This window comes from Erpetoichthys calabaricus, chromosome 4, assembly GCF_900747795.2.
Source record: "Erpetoichthys calabaricus chromosome 4, fErpCal1.3, whole genome shotgun sequence".
Classification (NCBI taxonomy): domain Eukaryota; kingdom Metazoa; phylum Chordata; class Cladistia; order Polypteriformes; family Polypteridae; genus Erpetoichthys; species Erpetoichthys calabaricus.
The window spans coordinates 216,640,810-216,659,060 of record NC_041397.2 but is presented as its reverse complement, the minus strand read 5'-3'; the positions used below and the strand labels follow the sequence as shown (position 1 = coordinate 216,659,060).

Sequence of the window (18,251 nt, the reverse complement as noted above, 5' to 3'; positions counted from 1 at the left end):
CTTTATTAAAATTCATCCATACAGTATATGTGGACTTAGCATATGGGATTGAGGCTGCAAGCACTTTATTGTCATAAAACAACAAAGAAAATATGGGTTTTGAATTAAAAAAAACTAAATAAAAAACATAAAAGTAAACAAATACATGCTATGCAGCTAAATATCACTGTTTCCTACCTATATCCTCCAGATCTTAGTGTTAGCGATCTGTTGCTTTTTAAGTCTAATGTTTATACAAATACTTATTACTAGAATTAAAAGTCAATATATGTAAATTTCCATTAAGTTATTTCCTATTATTGATGGCACATTTGCATGTTATCTGCAGGCTATGGTAATAGTTTTTTTTTTTTTAACTTTATAATTCCAAGCCCTGGTGACCACTTGTGGCTCAAAACATTTTGGATGTTAAAAAGATGTCCTTTATTTGTTTTCCTTGTTCTTCACTTCCTCTTGTAACTCTGAAGACTCTAAACTTTCTTAACCTGTTTGGACTGACCACACTGGACTGCGTCCTTTGCACATGCCAATTTCTTCTATGACATTACACTGGCTGTTCTTATTATTTCGACACTTGGCATTGCATATTTGGAACTGTACCTTATTTGGGAGGACTCCTACATGTAGCTATTAGTATGTGCATGTATATTCTGATATTTGTAAAGTGTATAAATGTATGCAGAGACATTTTTGTTTTCTTAGGTTGCAACTGAGTTTCCTGGAGACTTGTTGTCAGTACCAATAAAATACATGTATATTGATATTACTTAATTGGATAACTGATATATTTTTGTCCTCTTTTATGGCTTTTTAGATACAAAATCTACTTTTTCCTTTTATTTTTGTGTACTCATTAGAGGAGGTTTTATGAGGAAGGCTATTCATTGGCTATTTAATACATTGCTTACAGAAGTGGCTTTAAGACCACTGGCATTAACAATACTTAGGCCAGTGGAACTGAACTACCAACACCATGGGGTGTTATGCCACATTCAGAATAACTTTAAATTGCATAGTAACCCAGTCTAGTAGGTTGCATCCGAGTGACCCTGTGCGCTATACTTAGCCCCCTGCTATTCTTTATTAATGTATGCAATGGGACAAAAGAAGTGTCTTGTGGGCCAATTTTTTAATGAGTGGCAGGAAAATCATCAAAGTCATTAGTGGGCTTGTTGCACAAAAGTCACATTTATCTTTCACTACAGTACTAGGACAAAATCAAACTTGAAGTCAAAATGAAACATTTTTCAAAGCAAGTAGTTATGTCTCTGCAATTTTGTTCTTCTTTATTTTGTGAGAGCTAAATAAACTATGATGGTCTTTCCTTTGTTTAGCTATTCGGATGCTATCTTTTATAGTGCAATCATGTAAACATCACATGTCATGCACATATCAGTTATGTGCCATGTCCATATCCACAAAATGTCAATGCTCATAATGCATGAAAAATACCAACGCCCATAGAAAAAAATAGACAGAAAATGGAGATATGATAACATTACTGTAAGAACAGTGAAAAATTGAAATATTAAGAAATAAAAAATTAAAACAGAATAAAACAAAACTGAACAAATGTTATTGATGATGTGTTCCTGCCAGCTATGTGTAGCTGACATGGGGTTTCCTAGTCTTTTAACCAGGAGCTGGAATTAAGGACACCTGATTCCACAAAACGAAGAGAGAAAGAGAAAGAGTGGGCTTGGAGTACAGCCCAGGATATTCCAAAGGCTACCTCCACAATGAACCTGAAAACAGTTGCTGGTGGGAACCTAAATCCCATTCCAGCCATAAGGCCCTTGAATGTTTAATTGTTATGGATGGAATTAGACAGAACTCATACATTCCACTGGGCAATGGATCATGATGCAAACAAACAGCAAGGATTACAACATTAATATAGTTTGAATTGTATTTTGATTTTACAATGAACATTTTCATATTTACATTGGGTAACTATGCCTATCATAGATCCTAACATTCTTATTATTTATAAAAGCAGCCCTTATCTCATCTGATTGCAAATATAGTATAGCTGCCACTCCAGGGAAACTAATAATTAAAAACAGTTAAAAACTAAACAAAAGTGCCAACTACTTTTAATTATATAGGAAGGCTTTAGCAAAAAAAACAGCTTAAAAAAGCCAGAATCCCATCAGATACACTGAATTTTACCTACCCATAACAGATAAAGAGAAAAGTGTTAGCAAATGTTACACTATCACTATTTCATTTTTTTGAGTATTTTCTTTTATTAGTTGCATAATTTACAGTAGACTTATTGAAAGCTATAGTATTTTAAAATTTCCTTCCAACTGAATGACTGCAGAATTACTGGCACAATTTATCCACCTAAAAACAGGATTTTTACAGCCTGCATTCACACCAAACACCATGGCCATATATAGTTTTACCATGCTAGTATACTTTGATTTCTTATTCATTTAAGAATTTTCAAGAACACGCTAGGCTAATGTTAACATCAACGTTCAAAAATTTTAAACCCAGTTATTTTTTAATGAATTGTTTACTTTAAAAAAAAACATAAGCTTAACAAGTCTGACCTTCTGAAATCAGCCATCTTACTCTCTGATAATTCTTCTCCTGTCTTATTCAACTTGTTGGCTCCAGCGAACACAAATTCTCTCGAAATGTCTCTCCCTTAAGTTCTATTTGTTCCAATCATCAATCCAGTTTTGAACTGAATTTTCAAACTAACATTTTGAATAATGTGGTCACTAATTCTTTACTGATCTACTTTACAGATCTTTACTGATTTATTACTCATTCTATATTGAATATACTACACTGTTTAGTTTACATCTACTGTTAGATAATGTATAATATACAGTACCTCACAAATATTAACTGGTTTGTATAGTTATCATGGAAGTGCTTCATAGTACTTGCAGTGAAAAGCATCTTATAAAATAAAAATTGAGAGCTTGCTGCATTTAATTGTCTTACCTTCAGGAGATGAAATTACAATAAAGAGTTCCTTTAGTGAAGGAAGAATGATGGCCATGTTCATTCTCCACACACACTGCAACATTCCACTAGTTTTGGTTACTTGTTCTACAAACTCTAGGATTTCATCATTCTCTTCACCTTCACAATGAAATTGTCTGATGCTTTGTATGAGTTGCTGACAGAAGACAGACTGCAAATTTCCACCAGGAATGCACTGGGGGTACAGACTTAGTAAATTGCTAAGCATAGCACATAATTTGGGCCCTGGTCTCTCACATATGATTCTGAGAACTTCAATTTGCAATGTGTGGAAAAGTTCCATGGATGACGGTCTGTCCACCATATACTGCAATGCCACTTGGATGTATTCAAAAATCTCGTCACTTCTTTTTATGATAGGTCCATAACCTTCTTGGAGGAGGTCTAGAGCAAATCTTATATTGAAAAACTCTTCAAACTCTAGTGGATGGTGATGAGCATAGGCCTCAAGAACCTCCCTTCCAACATCCTTTTTGAACTTGGAATCACCCAAGAAAAACAGCTTTGTGCAGACTTCAAACATGGCCAAGCACTGAGTTCTCGCCAAAGGATGTGGTGCAGATTCTATCACCTGCAGAATCATGTCATGCTTCACAGCTTTTGAATGTGAGGACACCATTACTGCTTCAAGAATTCTATCCATTTTTGTTCTGTAAAAACAAAACACAATCAATGGCTGAAATAGGAAGATTATATGGTATTACATTGAAGTCGGACTAAAATTATTAAGCATAGGGGAATTACCAAAAAATGTCTGACAATACTGAAATGCACTGCATTATAACTTGAACTTTCATCTGCTGTCTCATACCTCAATGAGAAGTTACACCATCTTCTTAGTAAAATGTTCACAGTTCAATACAAGAAATTTCTGACAAGGACAGGACATGTTTTGATAATGGATGAGGACTGAATTTCCTGTTGCCAACACTCATACATGGTTTCTCTATGTATATGGAGCTGTACAGCATGGGTTTCTGTAGTATCAGATAACGGGTAAGACACTTTACAGAGGAATTAAAAACTGATCACGAACCAGCCATGTAACAGTTGTTGAAATGGTCTTTACTGATAGCAATAAAGAAAAATAATGAGCTCACCACATAGGATCAATATAGGATAATAACAGAAATGGCTGCCAAGACTGGAACAGGGCACAATTAGATATTCAGTGACATAGTCTAAGCTGAGTTTTTTTTTACAATTTTAACTATGTTTATATAAATACTCACTAATTTATTTTTATCTTCTTTCTTTTTCTTTAGTGTATTCTTAGTACTGTAGTTTTTGTGTGTTAACTGATGCAACGAGAAGTCAAACAAAATGATACCTTTTAAGGGCTAACTAAAAACTTTAAAGTATGCAAAGCAAAACTTTAAAGTATGCAAAGCTTGAAAGCTTTCATACTGTAATGTTTTTAGTTAGCCCATAAAAGGTGTCATTCGGCTTGATTCCAGATTGTGTCAACTGATGTAACACTGCTGTTTGAAGTATCGGTCTATCTATGGAGGGACTGGGAACAAGTGACAGATGGATGAGTGCATGAGGTCTCAAACTCAGTTCCTGAATGACCGCCATTTTTTTTAAAGTAAATTACTTAAATAATAAATTCTTAATTTTTCAACACAAAGTTATTTCTTCACAAACATGATGTATATGTATCTGCCACACAACACTGTGTACTAAAGTTAAGTGTTTTCAATAAATTTTAAAAAATATTTTGCCCTCACTGGCACTTTTGAGGCATGGGGCACTACCACAACATAAACGCCTAAAAACTTACCGATGAAGTGGCAAAAGTTTCGATATAAGAAAACATGCCTTCTGTTTTTCTGACACGTTTGTCACAACAAAAGGTATCTGGAAATAATTTTTTCGCATATTCTGGGTACTATATTTCTCATGGTAATGATACGTTTTCCATTGGCTTCTGGGAGCTCTCACATAAACATGAAAGTAAATTAAAACAAAATCAATCATATGGCATGAAAAGTTTACTGTGACTTGATCTTTTCAAAAGGAAATCATGCCCATTTGAATTTGGGGTTAAGAGATTATTGTGGAAGAAGACAATCACTGAGATGGTTGCATACTGGTCTTCTTTTAAAATGGCTGAATCTCATTAGTGTTTCTTTTTTAATAAATAACTTAAATAAACTATTTTACAATGTACTTGTAATTGTAAGACATGAATCATTACTCACCAATTGTCTTGTATGTATTCAGTAAGTTTTTAAGCTTTTATTTTCTGGTAATGCCCCATGCCCCATTAGCCTCCATTGTAAAACGCCATTGACAGCAAGATACTTTTTTTTTTAATTTATAGAAAACACTTAGCTTTAGAGCACAATTCCAATGGCAAATGCATATATACCATGTTTATGAAGACATAATTTTGACTAGAAAAATACCAAACTTATCCTTTTACTTTGAGTGAATTGCCTTCAGATAATCAGATTTTTGGTTTAATCAGATGGCTTGTTATCACTCTGTCTACTGTCTAAAAAATTACAATAGTGCAGGTTTTACTGATTGATAAAAGATAAGAATAGATGGAACAATATTTAGTTTTTGTTTTTTTTTTCTTTACTACCATCCCATTTAAATTGTTGTGAGATGAAATATCAACATAGCCAAAGATGAACTGGAGAATGTATTGATTCACATTGTTTCCATCAAAACATTTCTGATATAATTTTTAGGAAAAGGGTATGGAGCTTGCAGATACTGATTCAGTCTAATGCAGAAAAAAGTAGGAATTTCTAACTTAACAAAGCAAGGTCAGGATCAAGTCATATAATTAAAACTGCATTATTCTTGAGAAGATCTGGATTACTTACATACAGTACAAACTGACTGATTAGAAACTAAACCTGGAACTCCCACCTTACATCACAGCACTTACTGGAAAACCTATAACCAGTTTCTCATTCTCTTCTTTTCCTTCAGGTGCTCTCCATCATCTTTCCTCTGTTAAACTGGAATTCCTTGGCACCCTAATGAGTCCTGATTATTAACATTCATTATGCACATGGGAATTGTTGTTCCTTGTTTTATTTACTCATTACTTATGCATTTAATGTCAATGTCAATTTATTTATATAGCACATTTAAAACAACATGCTGTGGCCAAAGTGCTTTACAATAATAGAATAAAAGAAAAACAAAACAATTAACATAAAACATAAACAGAAATAAAATATATGAACATAAAATAAAATACATAATAAATAGAAGTAATGTTATATACATAAAAAATAGAAGTAATGTTATATAATCACAAAGAGGAAGCCATCAGTATTACTGAAGGTCACAGAATGCAAGTGAATAGAAATGAGTCTTTAATCTTGTTTTGAACAATTCAATTGTAGACGACTCCTTTATGTAATGAGGTAAAGAGTTCGACAGGCGAGGCGCAGCAGCTGCAAAAGCCCTGTCCCACTTGGTTTTACACTTGGTATGTGGGACAACCAGAAACAGCTGACCAGAAGATCTAAGCACTCTAGATGGCTGATGTAAAACACACAGTTCAGATAAATTAAATGTACAATGTACAATTAGTGAATCATACTGAGGTAATAATATCAAAAAATGTTCAATAACACAATTCATTTTTTTCCAAGCAGCTTGTTGGAATCTGGCTACAAAGACTATGCAGTGCTTTGAAAAAGAAATTCCCGTATTTGACATTAGGGATCAATTTCCTCACACACTCAAATACCATACGTTTTTTCCAAGAAAAGGTCTCAGTTGCAGTATACTGAGGGGATACGCATGGCCAACCAAATTCACCAGCGTTTCCTATCTCATCTTGGAGTATTCCCAGTTGTTGCAGGGCCAGTTGAGAGATCTGTTCCTAGGTCTTCCCCCAAATGGATCGTGACTGGTGCACTTAATACAGTACCGCTAGCGGCAGGCATACAGCTTACCTGCTTTACTGTTTAGACAGTTCTCCTACCTTATTTCTACTCCAAACCCATCATTTAACGATGGGACTCACACTGCTTTATTTCAATCCCATAATAACTGAGGCAGCTGATGATCTCCTGCTTAAACAATGATCATTTAAATATAAATGACCAGCCTACGGACGCACAACCCGCGCCACAGGAGTCGCAAAATCCAAACAGAACTCTGTCGTTTAGGTACGGAACCTTAAAAAACTTCGAATATGAAAGCAACCGAATGACCTCAGCGAAGGCGGACAAAGTGTATTTCTACAGCTGGACTCTACTGGGCAGAGGGGCGACTTTATGAACTTGTACTTTACCTTCATTGCACAGCCTGCCAATAAATGTGACATACAGAAAAGAACACTGGTTTATTTTGTTTAGTTCTGCTTGCAAATGACTAATATTAATCTGCAACGAGCATGTTAATACCAACTGCTTTGCTGCGTCATGCATTTCTGTATTATCTTTAGCAACATGACAGGAATAACACGTATACATACGACTTTGACCATTCATAACACTTTAACCTATTATGAAATTTTAACAAATTCAAAATCCACAATTAACAGCCCGATAAAAATCTTTAAATTATTACCATATTCATTTAGGGCGTTTTCGTAAAACTGCCTTTCATCACGATCGTTGTCTCTGAATAAAATCACTCGGTTTCTTCTACGAACTTCTACGGTCGCTGTCTATTTGTGCCAGATCTTTCTGGACAGTTTTAGTATAACAGCACGGGGTATCAACAGACTGGGATGCTGAGCGCACGCCTTCTAAACTCAGCCATCCCGCCCTCGTCGTGCATTTAACCAATCAGGCGAAAACACAGTAATGAACCCTCGGAACTGGAGCACTTCACCGCTTGTGCTTCATCGGACATTAAATGTGGTTGCGTACTTGTTTTGTAGATTTGGGTAGTCTTTCCAGAAACGGCGGCGAATTTGAATTTTTAAATCGCAATGTAATTTATATTCCTTTTCCGTGACTGTATTTTTTTACGTATTATATTTTTAACATTAAGAGCAATCGGAAAGTGATGTACATGATCTGCATTTCTCATTATTAACCAAAATAGTAGGGCTGTGGATTGCTTGTCAGCCCTTTTAGATCGCGAATATTGGTGAACTTTCGAGTTATGAATTATTACAGGTTTGCTGAAAATGTCAAGTCCATCGATACAGATAAATTCCAGCTCTAGGAAATGTAAATCATCCCATGAATTAATATTATTTCTAATTTATATCACGTTCTATAAAACGTGTTATTTGTAAAGGTACGTGGAACAGAAATATTTCCGATGTAATTTTAACATTTCATCAATAAAGTACAGAATGACAGCTGTAGTATTTTGATGATGAATTTTACGAATGGTCCTATGGACTCGATAAAATATGTGTAACTGAAAAAAGCAATACAAATTGCACTAATTTTATATATTTTACTAATACGGTGTACGCTTTAGAAATTACGTGACGATTAAAACATGTTTCTATAAAGCTGTATGCTACGAGAACGACTTAAATAGTACACTGTAATTTTTCATTATTAAATGTATATATAGTGACAGTTTAAGGCAAAACACTAGCATTCGTATTTAATTCATAATGAAGAAAACGGGAATGGACCTTAAGCGAAGATATTACTTGGGGCAGCATCAAATTGGCAGAAAAATGTGGTAAGTATTAATTACAACCTTCATGGCATTCAAATTTGGAAATCTATAAGTGTTTTAAATTATTAAATATGGGGGAGAAACTGAACAGCTCAGCTTTGTGTGGTATTTCAAAAATATTACATTTTCTTTATAAGCGGACCGACTCAGTGGTAGCGCCTTGCAGTAAGGAAACCAGGGTTCGTTTCCTAGGTGTTCCATGCATGGTGTTTGCATGTTCTCCCTGTGTGTGTGTGTGTAGGGGGGAGGTTCCTCCCAGGTTAGGTGATATATTGTAGTGATGTTAAACTGGCCGGGGAGTGTGCAGGCATCATGTGATAGACTGGCGCCCTGTCCAGTTATTATTCTTGCCTTGTGTTCGATGCTTGCTGGGACAGGCTCCAGCTCAATACCTCAGACCTTGCTGGTTAAGACGATGTCTGGATAAATAAAATAGTGTGTTCAGTTACAATATTTTATCATAAAGTAATGTGTTCAGTTACATTATTTTATCATATTTATTATAGAAAGTACTTTTTTTATTTATTTAAAACACACGGAATGGTGCCCCAGTATTTAGCACTCTGCTATCTGTGTTGAGTCTGCACATTCTCTCCATATATGCCTTTTCAGCTACTCTGAGTTTTGTACCACGTCTCCAGAAACATGCAGGTTTGGTTATTGTAAATTGAACCCCTGAGAGTTTGGTTGTGTATGCAACTGTGCCCTGCGCTGGACAGGCACCTTCTAAAGGCCTGATTCCTGCCTTCCCTCCATGTTTGCCAGGGCAGGCTTTCGCCCTCTGCTGTCCTGAAATGAATTAAGTCGATGTAAGAATGTTATTCTACTTAGGTAGAAGTACATTTTGTGTGCTTCTAATGACATATCTAGAGATTCATTCTCAAGAATGAACGTGCCCAACTTAAGCAATAATCCAGAGGTTTAGAGATTTTTTTTTTTATTGTTGTGTTGACAAACGACAACAGAAGCTGTACTTACCAACTGCACTTTTTCAAATTATCACGCCCTCATCTTTCTTAGAATATACTATTTGGAAAGTGCACATTAAAATATTTGAGAACTGAAAATAAATGTGTATTCTTTGAACAGAATATAGTTTATTAGCAAACATATCTTCCATTATATAGAAGTAAGAGACTTGTACAAACAAACTTGCTTACCAGTGACTTTAACTTCCTATGTATATTATGGATGTGCTGCTGTATTCTACAAATACTAAAATGGGATATTCCTGAAAACTGTACCAGCACTTCTGTAATTTGAAACAGTGGTAGAAGCTGGATCAAATGAATTTAACCTTACTATCTTTTGCCATAATGTCCTTTACAGGTTCTGTGTCCTGGTTGGGGGTGAAGGGGAACTTGAATTTTACATGGTGTACATGCATAACAGTATTTCATTTACTCAGTTGTAATGAGAATAATGTATTAATATATTAAAATTTACTGTCATAAATACTTATAAAATTTAAGCACTTAACTCTCAGAGTCTGAATGTGTTTAATAATCTTAGTATATTTGTGTTAAAAAAAAATGGCAGGTGTTTATTTTGAAAATGGTTTACTTGATAACCATTAATGATCTTTAACAGCTTGACATCTGTAGAAGCACCACCAGTAAGCGGCTCAGACCACCAGCACAGCCACTGTCAAGGGTATTCTGTAAATGAAAGAAATGAAGAGCAGAAGGGACCAGGACCTAAGCCTGTAAGTAGTAACTATTTCTTCTTGCCTGTATTGTCCAGGCAGTCTGAATGTGTTACCAATGCTTTTATTTATTTATTAACATTATATAGCATATACTGTAATTAAATATCAAGTTGCATTACCTGTTAGACCTGGCTTCTAATTACAAAACTGGTTGGAATGAAAACCTGTAGCCACTGTGGACTGTGCACAGTTTTAGAGTATATTAAAAATGTCAAGTTGTATCATTTTTGAATTTCTGTTTTGTTTTATAATGTTTATGTTGTGTACTTAATTTATTTTTCTGATAGTGGTGGTACATGGGTATTATTAGTTTGAAGAGCTTAATTTTTATTTTTGCTGTTGCAGTGTATATTGGAAATTGTCTCCAAAAAAACCTGATACACCACTTGTGTCCTTTAGTTCAGTGTAATATAACAAACCACAATAAAGGCAGTCATAGGTCTAGATAACATTTTCTTCAAATGTGTGGTTTTGAATCCATGTCCACTTTCATTTTGAAATTGCTTGTCTCAATAAAAAAAAGGAAAGTGAAAAAAGAAAGGAAATAGAAGTCAATAAAGAACTTGTCTGTGCAGTCTTATTAAAAAAACTACCCTTGTACTCTAAGGTTGGGGGTTGAAAATTACTGACACTTTGTCACCATGACCAGCTCACTTCACTGCTGCTTCTCCAATAAAAAAAAAAAAGCAATTGTATCTTAAATTTTGTATGTCTACTTGAATAAATGCATCGGTAAAATGATAAGTAATAACAATATTGTTAGGTCAATGGTGCTTTTACTAGTGATTTTACATGAAAGTGTATTCTTATTAATCAGTAGTGTTCCCTCTATGCTGTGCTATGGTTTTTTTTTTTTGAACTGCCATGCAGATGTTACTGTACTGCTGACTCCCCCTCCTATGTAGAAGTTTGGAAGAGCTGCACAGCTGTTATTGCACTTTTCACTTTTTAGTAATACAACCACGGCTCCCAAAACTCCATGAGTCAACCCCTGGCCCCCAAGTCATTGTTTATGTGTCGATGCTTCACAGTGCTTGATACTTCATGCCATGAAGGCAAAAGAGCAGAATGAAAAACCAAAATGAGAGCCAGTACACATCCAAGAGTGCAGGTAGTCAACAGCAACAAACCGTGCCTGCTAACCATTTAGCTTTGTGTCTTCTTTCAGGGTCCATTTCAAACCATAATTACATTTTTTTATTTTCCTCTTGACCGGGACACTGCCCAATTTGTTGGTGGTGCTATTTGCATGGCCTGTCAATCACTTAAGCTGTGTCCTTTATTTGCATAAAGCACGCTCGCAGCATAGAACACATCTTGCCTGAAGAAGGGGCCTGAGTTGCCTCGAAAGCTTGCATATTGTAATCTTTTTAGTTAGCCAATAAAAGGTGTCATTTTGCTTGGCTTTTCTCAGCATAGAACATGTAAGTTAGCAAAATGTTTATAATTTTTGACAAATAAAAAAAAACACATTGGCTAATTTTCTTTTTTCTTTAATATCACCATATCTCAATCACATCCATAAAGACATTTTTGAAATTTTGTTTTTTTTGTGTGTGGGTTTGTAGAGTTTACCTCTAAACAGTCATATATTGAAATGTCCTTTTTTAGCAGATAACTACTGGCCTAGATATACCATCCTGCCAAATTTCAGCTTTTTAACTAAACAGGAATTAGTGCTATTGTTTACGAGTGAGTCAGTGAATGAGCAGTCATGTTTGCATTATACATACAGTGTATGTTTGTATGTATGTGTGTGCCGGTCTCTATCTGTATATACACACTGTATTATGTAAAGTATATAGATGGTGAGGAAGGCTCCGACCACTGTACAGTCATGAGCTTAATGGCACACTTGTATGGTTGAAAACTTCATTTGTCAGTATCAAACGTTTGTACTAGAAGTAAGTTTTACAGGCAGTGTTAATGGGGACATGGGTTCCATCATCAGACCCTTCTCCGATATTAATAGTCACTTTGAAACAGTATAATTCTGGTACAACAACAGAAAAAGGTTTTGCTGTGAAAAAGGGTAAGTAGGATCATAAGTATTATTCATCTTTAAATGAATACAGCTTTACTCCACAAAGTAACATATCTGATTAACTACCAGGAATTTATATAGCTTAAGGCATTGTTATCCATACAGTTTATACATTTCAGAATACTGTATAATTTCTTTACATTCAAAAAATCTTTCTGAAGAGATCTTCATACGTAAGAAAATAATAAAATATTTCTGACATTTTTTCTTTGTTCACATGTACTGGTTCTCAAATATATTTGTGTTTTATTCTCCCTCACATTGCAACAGCACATAGTGCCACTATGTAAAGCTGAAGTATGTGAATAATGCCAGATTTCGTAAATATGCAAAGCAGCTTTTCTGAAATTAGTTCTTAAAGCTGTTGAAACTAAGAATCTTTACTGCTTTTTGTAATATTTTCTCTGTAAATATGCTCATTGTATTTTCCATTTCTGTTTAATGGTGAAAATTAAACAACTTGAACCATTTAAAATCACTTTTAACTTTGTTTTGTATTTCTATGAAATTCTTTCATTTACTGGTTTTTGTCAGTCCTTTGAAGAAAGTAAATGTTTTTGCTTTTAATAGAGTGTTGATCTTCGTTGGACTGGAGATTCATTATTTACCTTAGATGAGGAAATCTTGCAAGCACTGGATGCAGTTGAACCACGTGACCCTCCTTTCCACCAGAGTCCAACCTGTTTTCCTTTTAAAAAACAGCAAATACTTAATTCCTCTTCAGAACAAACATCCTGTAGAACTGTACCTGAAAACTTGGAGTGTTTAAAAAAGGCACAAAGAAAAAATAGTCCCAAGTCTAGTGTACAGTCCTTCTGTGAAATTACAGGTACAACTCATCAAAGGGTTCCACATGTACATAGAGATAAAGAAATTCAAAACCAAGTTATACCCTCTGAAGACCATAAATGCATGTCTAAGAACCTTCTTGTTGGCAATAATGGAGAAAATGAAACGGTCTTTTTGGACTCGTCAATGAGAAGATCTTCTGTGCAAGAGCAGACAAAGACGCTTAAAAGGAATAGGTCAAAATCTATATCAAGCCCTGAATCTGCACCTTCTTCCAAGAAAACAATGATGCATAAGTCATCTTTAAATGAATCCAAGTCCAAAGGTGCAGTTAAAATGCGCAGAATGCATATAAAGAATATTGCAAAGAAATCCTTTGAAGATTCCTCATATTGTGATAGTGGATCACTGAATGATACAAAAGATTACATTCTTTTTAGTCCTACGCATCTAGCTGCTGCTTTGCAGAAACAAAAACTGCAGTTTGAGTCGCATCACCATCGGTCAGATTCTAATCTGTCATCTTCTGTATTGACACCTCCTCCTGGGCTGGATTTAACTATAAATTCTAGCAAATGGGATACAACTTTGGCATGTACAGGTATGTTATGTGGGGACCTGTTCGGTAACTCTTTTGTTATAACTGCATCACTGAGAATTACTTTAACCTTTTTGAGTGCAAAGGGTGAATCTTGAATGTGAACATTTGAAAATGATCATAGTACACGTTTTTTTTTTTCTTGCTACATTATATATACTTTTATATAAAATCATGCATAATTCAGCATTAATTAGCAGACAGTTATATAACAAAATTAACATGATACTTTTCCAGAGTTTATTGAGATTGCATATTTTTGTGTTTTAAGATGTGCCAATCAGATTTATGCTTGTTTTCTATACCTGAATGAATTAGGTGAAAACCAATACATCAGTTGCAAAAGACATTAATCACTGTACCAACCTATACCCTTGAATAGTGCTAATTACTAAACCTGTTTTTTGTGGTTATTAACCAGTTTTTCTTTTGGTTGCATTGTATGATGCAGCTAATAAAACAGATATTGGCATTTCAAAGTTTACTGTTTGTTTACTGCTTTTCTTTTTTAACAATTTTCTATTTGTAGAGGGGAGTATTCACATGGCTATACCTGCTGAACAATCAGAGAAGTTGTTATTGTCAAACTGGAGTCTTCCAAAGTCAGTCCTGCAGAAATATCAAAGTTACGGAGTTGTCAAAATGTTTGAATGGCAAGCAGATTGTCTTACAATGGGCCAGGTCCTAGAGGGGAAAAACATAATCTATTCAGGTAAATCCATGTATTAAATAAATGCTTTGGGTCAAGTAATATCTTAAAAAATGCATTAAATGTTGTTTATATTCTAGTTGGCAAGTCTTAATATTAATCTTGTTTTTCTAGTTTTTGCTCTTTGCCCAGTCCATTCATGCATTCACTTTAAATATGGTTTAGGAATCATTTAATTAATGTGGACTATAAATGTCAACATTTCAATTCATGACACAATCTATATTGTGATATGTGACTCCCTGTCTTGCAGCCCAAAACACGAGGCTGAGTCTCAGTACTTTAGCAAAACCAACTTTATTCAGCTTGAAACAGGAACAGCACAGTTATTTATTGTAGTTGGATCTACCACCCTCCTATGCATGGACACGGCTGTCAGGCAGAGTCATGGCCGGGTTAGTGGCCAAGTAATACTGTTCCCTGCATTTATAATGTTCCTTGCATCACTCTTCGATGACAGCGCTTATAGAACGTCTGTTTGTCTCAGATTTGGTTTCACAATGAGCCACTGCAGTGCTGGGAGACTGCTGTTGCCCTGGCGACGGATAAGCTGTTTTCCACAGATGCGGCAATTGTGCTTCGGGATGCTCTTTGGTGTGTCGTCCCATTGGGGGGAGTCCCAAAAGACTTTAGAAACCTTAGAATGTGTGTGTGTGTGTATATGTGTGTGTGTATATGTGTGTGTATATATATATATATATATATATATATATATATATATATATATATACAGTCATGCCTGAAATTATCGGCACCCCTGGAATTTTCCTTGAAAATGCACCATTTCTCCCAGAAAATTGTTGGAATTACAACTGTTTTGGTATACACATGTTTATTTCCTTTATGTGCATTGGAACAACACAAAAAAACAGAGAAAAAAAGCCAAATCTGACATCATTTCACACAAAACTCAAAAACTGGGCTGGACAAAATTATTGGCACCCTCAACTTAATATTTGGTTGCACGCCCTTTGGGAAAAAATAACAAATCAAGCGCTTCCCATAATCATCAACAAGCTTGTTACACCTTTCAACTGGAATTTCCGACCACTCTTTTTTTGCAAACTGCTCAAGGTGTCTCAGATTTGAAGGGCGCCTTCTCCCAACAGCAATTTTGAGATCTCTCCATAAGTGTTCAATTGGATTTAGATCCGGACTCATTGCTGGCCACTTCAGAACTCTCCAGCGCTTTGTCTTCAACCAATTCTGAGTGCTTTTAGAGGTATGTTTGGGGTCATTGTCCTGCTAGAACACCAATGACCTCTGATGCAGACTCAGCTGTCTGACACTGGGCCCTACATTGCGCCCCAATATCTTTTGGTAGTCTTCAGATTTCATGATGCCTTGCACACAGTCAAGGCATCCAGTGCCAGAGGTAGCAAAACATCTTAGAACCTCCACCATGTTTGACTGTAGGTACTGTGTTCTTTTCTTCGTAGGCCTCATTCCGTTTTCTGTAAACAGTAGAATGATGAGCTTTACCAAAAAGCTCTACCTTGGTCTCATCTGTCCACAAGATGTTCGCCCAGAAGGATTTTGGCTTCCTCAAGTATATTTTGGCAAACTCCAGTCTGGCTTTTTTATGTTTCTGTGTCAGCAATGGGGTCCTCCTGGCTCTCCTGCCATAGCGTTTCATTTCGTTCAGATGTCGACGGATAGTTCGAGCTGACACTGTTGCACCCTGAGTCTGCAGAACAGCTTGAATATGTTTTGAAGTTGATTGGGGTTGTTTATCCACCATTCGGACTATCCTTCATTGCAGTCTTTTATCAATTTTTCTCTTCTGTCCACGTCCAGGGAGATTAGCTACAGTGCCATGTGTTGTGAACTTCTTGATTATGTTGCGCACAGTGGACAAAGGAACATGAAGATCTCTGGAGATGGACTTGTAGCCTTGAGATTGTTGATATTTTTCCACAATTTCTGTTCTCAAGTCCTCAGACAAATCTCTGCTCTTCTTTCTGTTCTCCATGCTTAGTGTGGCACACTCAGACACACAACAGAAAGGTTGAGTCAACTTTTCTCCATTTTAACTGGCTTCAGGTGTGATTGCTATATTGCCAGTACCTGTTTCTTGCCACAGGTGAGTTCAAACGAGCAGCATATGCTTGAAATAAAACAATTTACCCACAATTTTGAAAGGGTGCCAATAATTTTGTCTGGCCCATTTTTGGAGTTCTGTGTGACATCATGTCAGATTTGGCTTTTTTTCTGTTTTTTTTGTGTTGTTCCAATGCACATAAAAGAAATAAACATGTATATACAAACACATTTGTAATTGCAATAATTTTCTGGGAGAAATGGTGCATTTTCTGGGAAAACTCCAGGGGTGCTGATAATTTCGGCCATGACTGTATATATAATGTGTAATAGTTGCTCTCTATGACTATACAGACAAGATGGGTTCTCATGAAACCTGGACACCCCACCCTCTTTTCCTGATATCATCCCCTTGATACATGAAGAATGTGGGTGCTGTTTCTTTATTAACCAAAATTGGTGCGTCTGTGTTTTGTATTTTATTTATTTTATTAATTCGATCACTGTTTCATTGAAATGGTTCTTTTGACAAGGGTTTTTCATTTTTGCATTGCCCCAAAAAATATTAAAAACGTGTTTTACTTGTCTGTAAAGTTCTCTCTCTTAAACTACCCACTTCGCAACATTGTTTGCAATGTATCCAAAGGTTCGCTTTAGTACTAAGTTTTAATGTATGGATGTAGGTGACCTTCATTTCATTGAGGTTTCTGTCTTGAACACTTCTGTGCGCTTCCCCCCCTACTTAGTACCGTGCCACGTGCCTCCCCCTTTCTTGACGTAGGCTAATAGCTTTGAGGTGCACGTTGACATTGGGATATAAGAAGACACCTCATGCCAGATCGATGTTCTCTCTCTGTGTGTCACAACTCATAGCTCATCAAACAATATGTGACTAGGGACCGCAATCTTCAAGCCTAATCAAATAAATGACTGTGATTGGCAAAAGCTGTGTTTAGTACTTGAAGTGTTTATAGTTTTTAATGTTATTGTTTTTATCAATGGAAGAAACACATGCCAAACGTGACAGAAGTGATTGTTTTAACTGGCGATGCTAAAGGAGAAGTTATGTTCATTCCACACATTCCTATAATACCCAGAGATGTGCCTTTTGATTTTAAGTGACTATAATGTCCAGTGCAACTTTCATTTGCTATAACTATAAATCAGGCTTAAAGTCAGTAACTTGGGGTAGATGGCATTAACTTTGAAAGTCCATGCTTTTCCCATGGTCAGCTATATGTTGCTTTCTCCAGAGTGGACACTCCAAAATGTTTATACATTTATGCACCAGAGTAGAAAATAAAAGTACAGTATTGTATATCCCAAAACATTAATTTGCTATATTGTAATAGTACTGTTTACTTAGTATAGAAGAACAAAATTATACACTATGTGGATTTGTAAATTTAAATATCTCTGAATTAAATTAAACTAAAGCTGATGTTCTGTTTATAAAAAGTCCAGGCAATGCCTAGTAGTATAAACAAACATACTATTGTAGATGTGGCATTTTTATTAATATCTTACAGGATCTTAAGCATTAACTAGAATATATTTTTATTAAGAATTAATGTTACATTAGCCCGGTATTTATAACTTTGACTTGAAAAATGCTGAACTTATCCTTTAATAATAAACATAATTTACTCTTATTAAACTTACTGTTTTTGTTATTTATATTTATGTGTATCTATATGTGCAATGTACTGTGCTTTATATTTTATAACTG

At 35.4% G+C, this 18,251-nt stretch overlaps 2 protein-coding genes across 2 annotated transcripts in view; one reads left to right on the top strand and one right to left on the bottom strand.

Moving 5' to 3' along the window:
• The window catches only part of LOC114650569 (ubiquitin carboxyl-terminal hydrolase 35-like), a 75,105-nt gene extending 67,337 nt beyond the window's left edge, over window positions 1-7,768 (bottom strand). The window contains exons 1-2 of the mRNA XM_051926459.1: window positions 7,555-7,768; window positions 2,965-3,656 (exon numbers count right to left, since the gene is read on the bottom strand). Coding sequence (XP_051782419.1) covers window positions 2,965-3,649 — 685 coding nt within the window. The 5' untranslated portion in view covers window positions 3,650-3,656; window positions 7,555-7,768. The remainder of the gene's footprint in view (window positions 1-2,964; window positions 3,657-7,554) is intronic.
• Window positions 7,769-7,853: 85 nt separating this feature from the next.
• The window catches only part of polq (polymerase (DNA directed), theta), a 97,371-nt gene continuing 86,973 nt past the window's right edge, over window positions 7,854-18,251 (top strand). Inside the window, exons 1-4 of the mRNA XM_051926451.1 lie at window positions 7,854-8,637; window positions 10,225-10,339; window positions 12,957-13,776; window positions 14,303-14,485. Of these exons, the coding sequence (XP_051782411.1) occupies window positions 8,567-8,637; window positions 10,225-10,339; window positions 12,957-13,776; window positions 14,303-14,485 (1,189 nt within the window). The 5' untranslated portion in view covers window positions 7,854-8,566. The remainder of the gene's footprint in view (window positions 8,638-10,224; window positions 10,340-12,956; window positions 13,777-14,302; window positions 14,486-18,251) is intronic.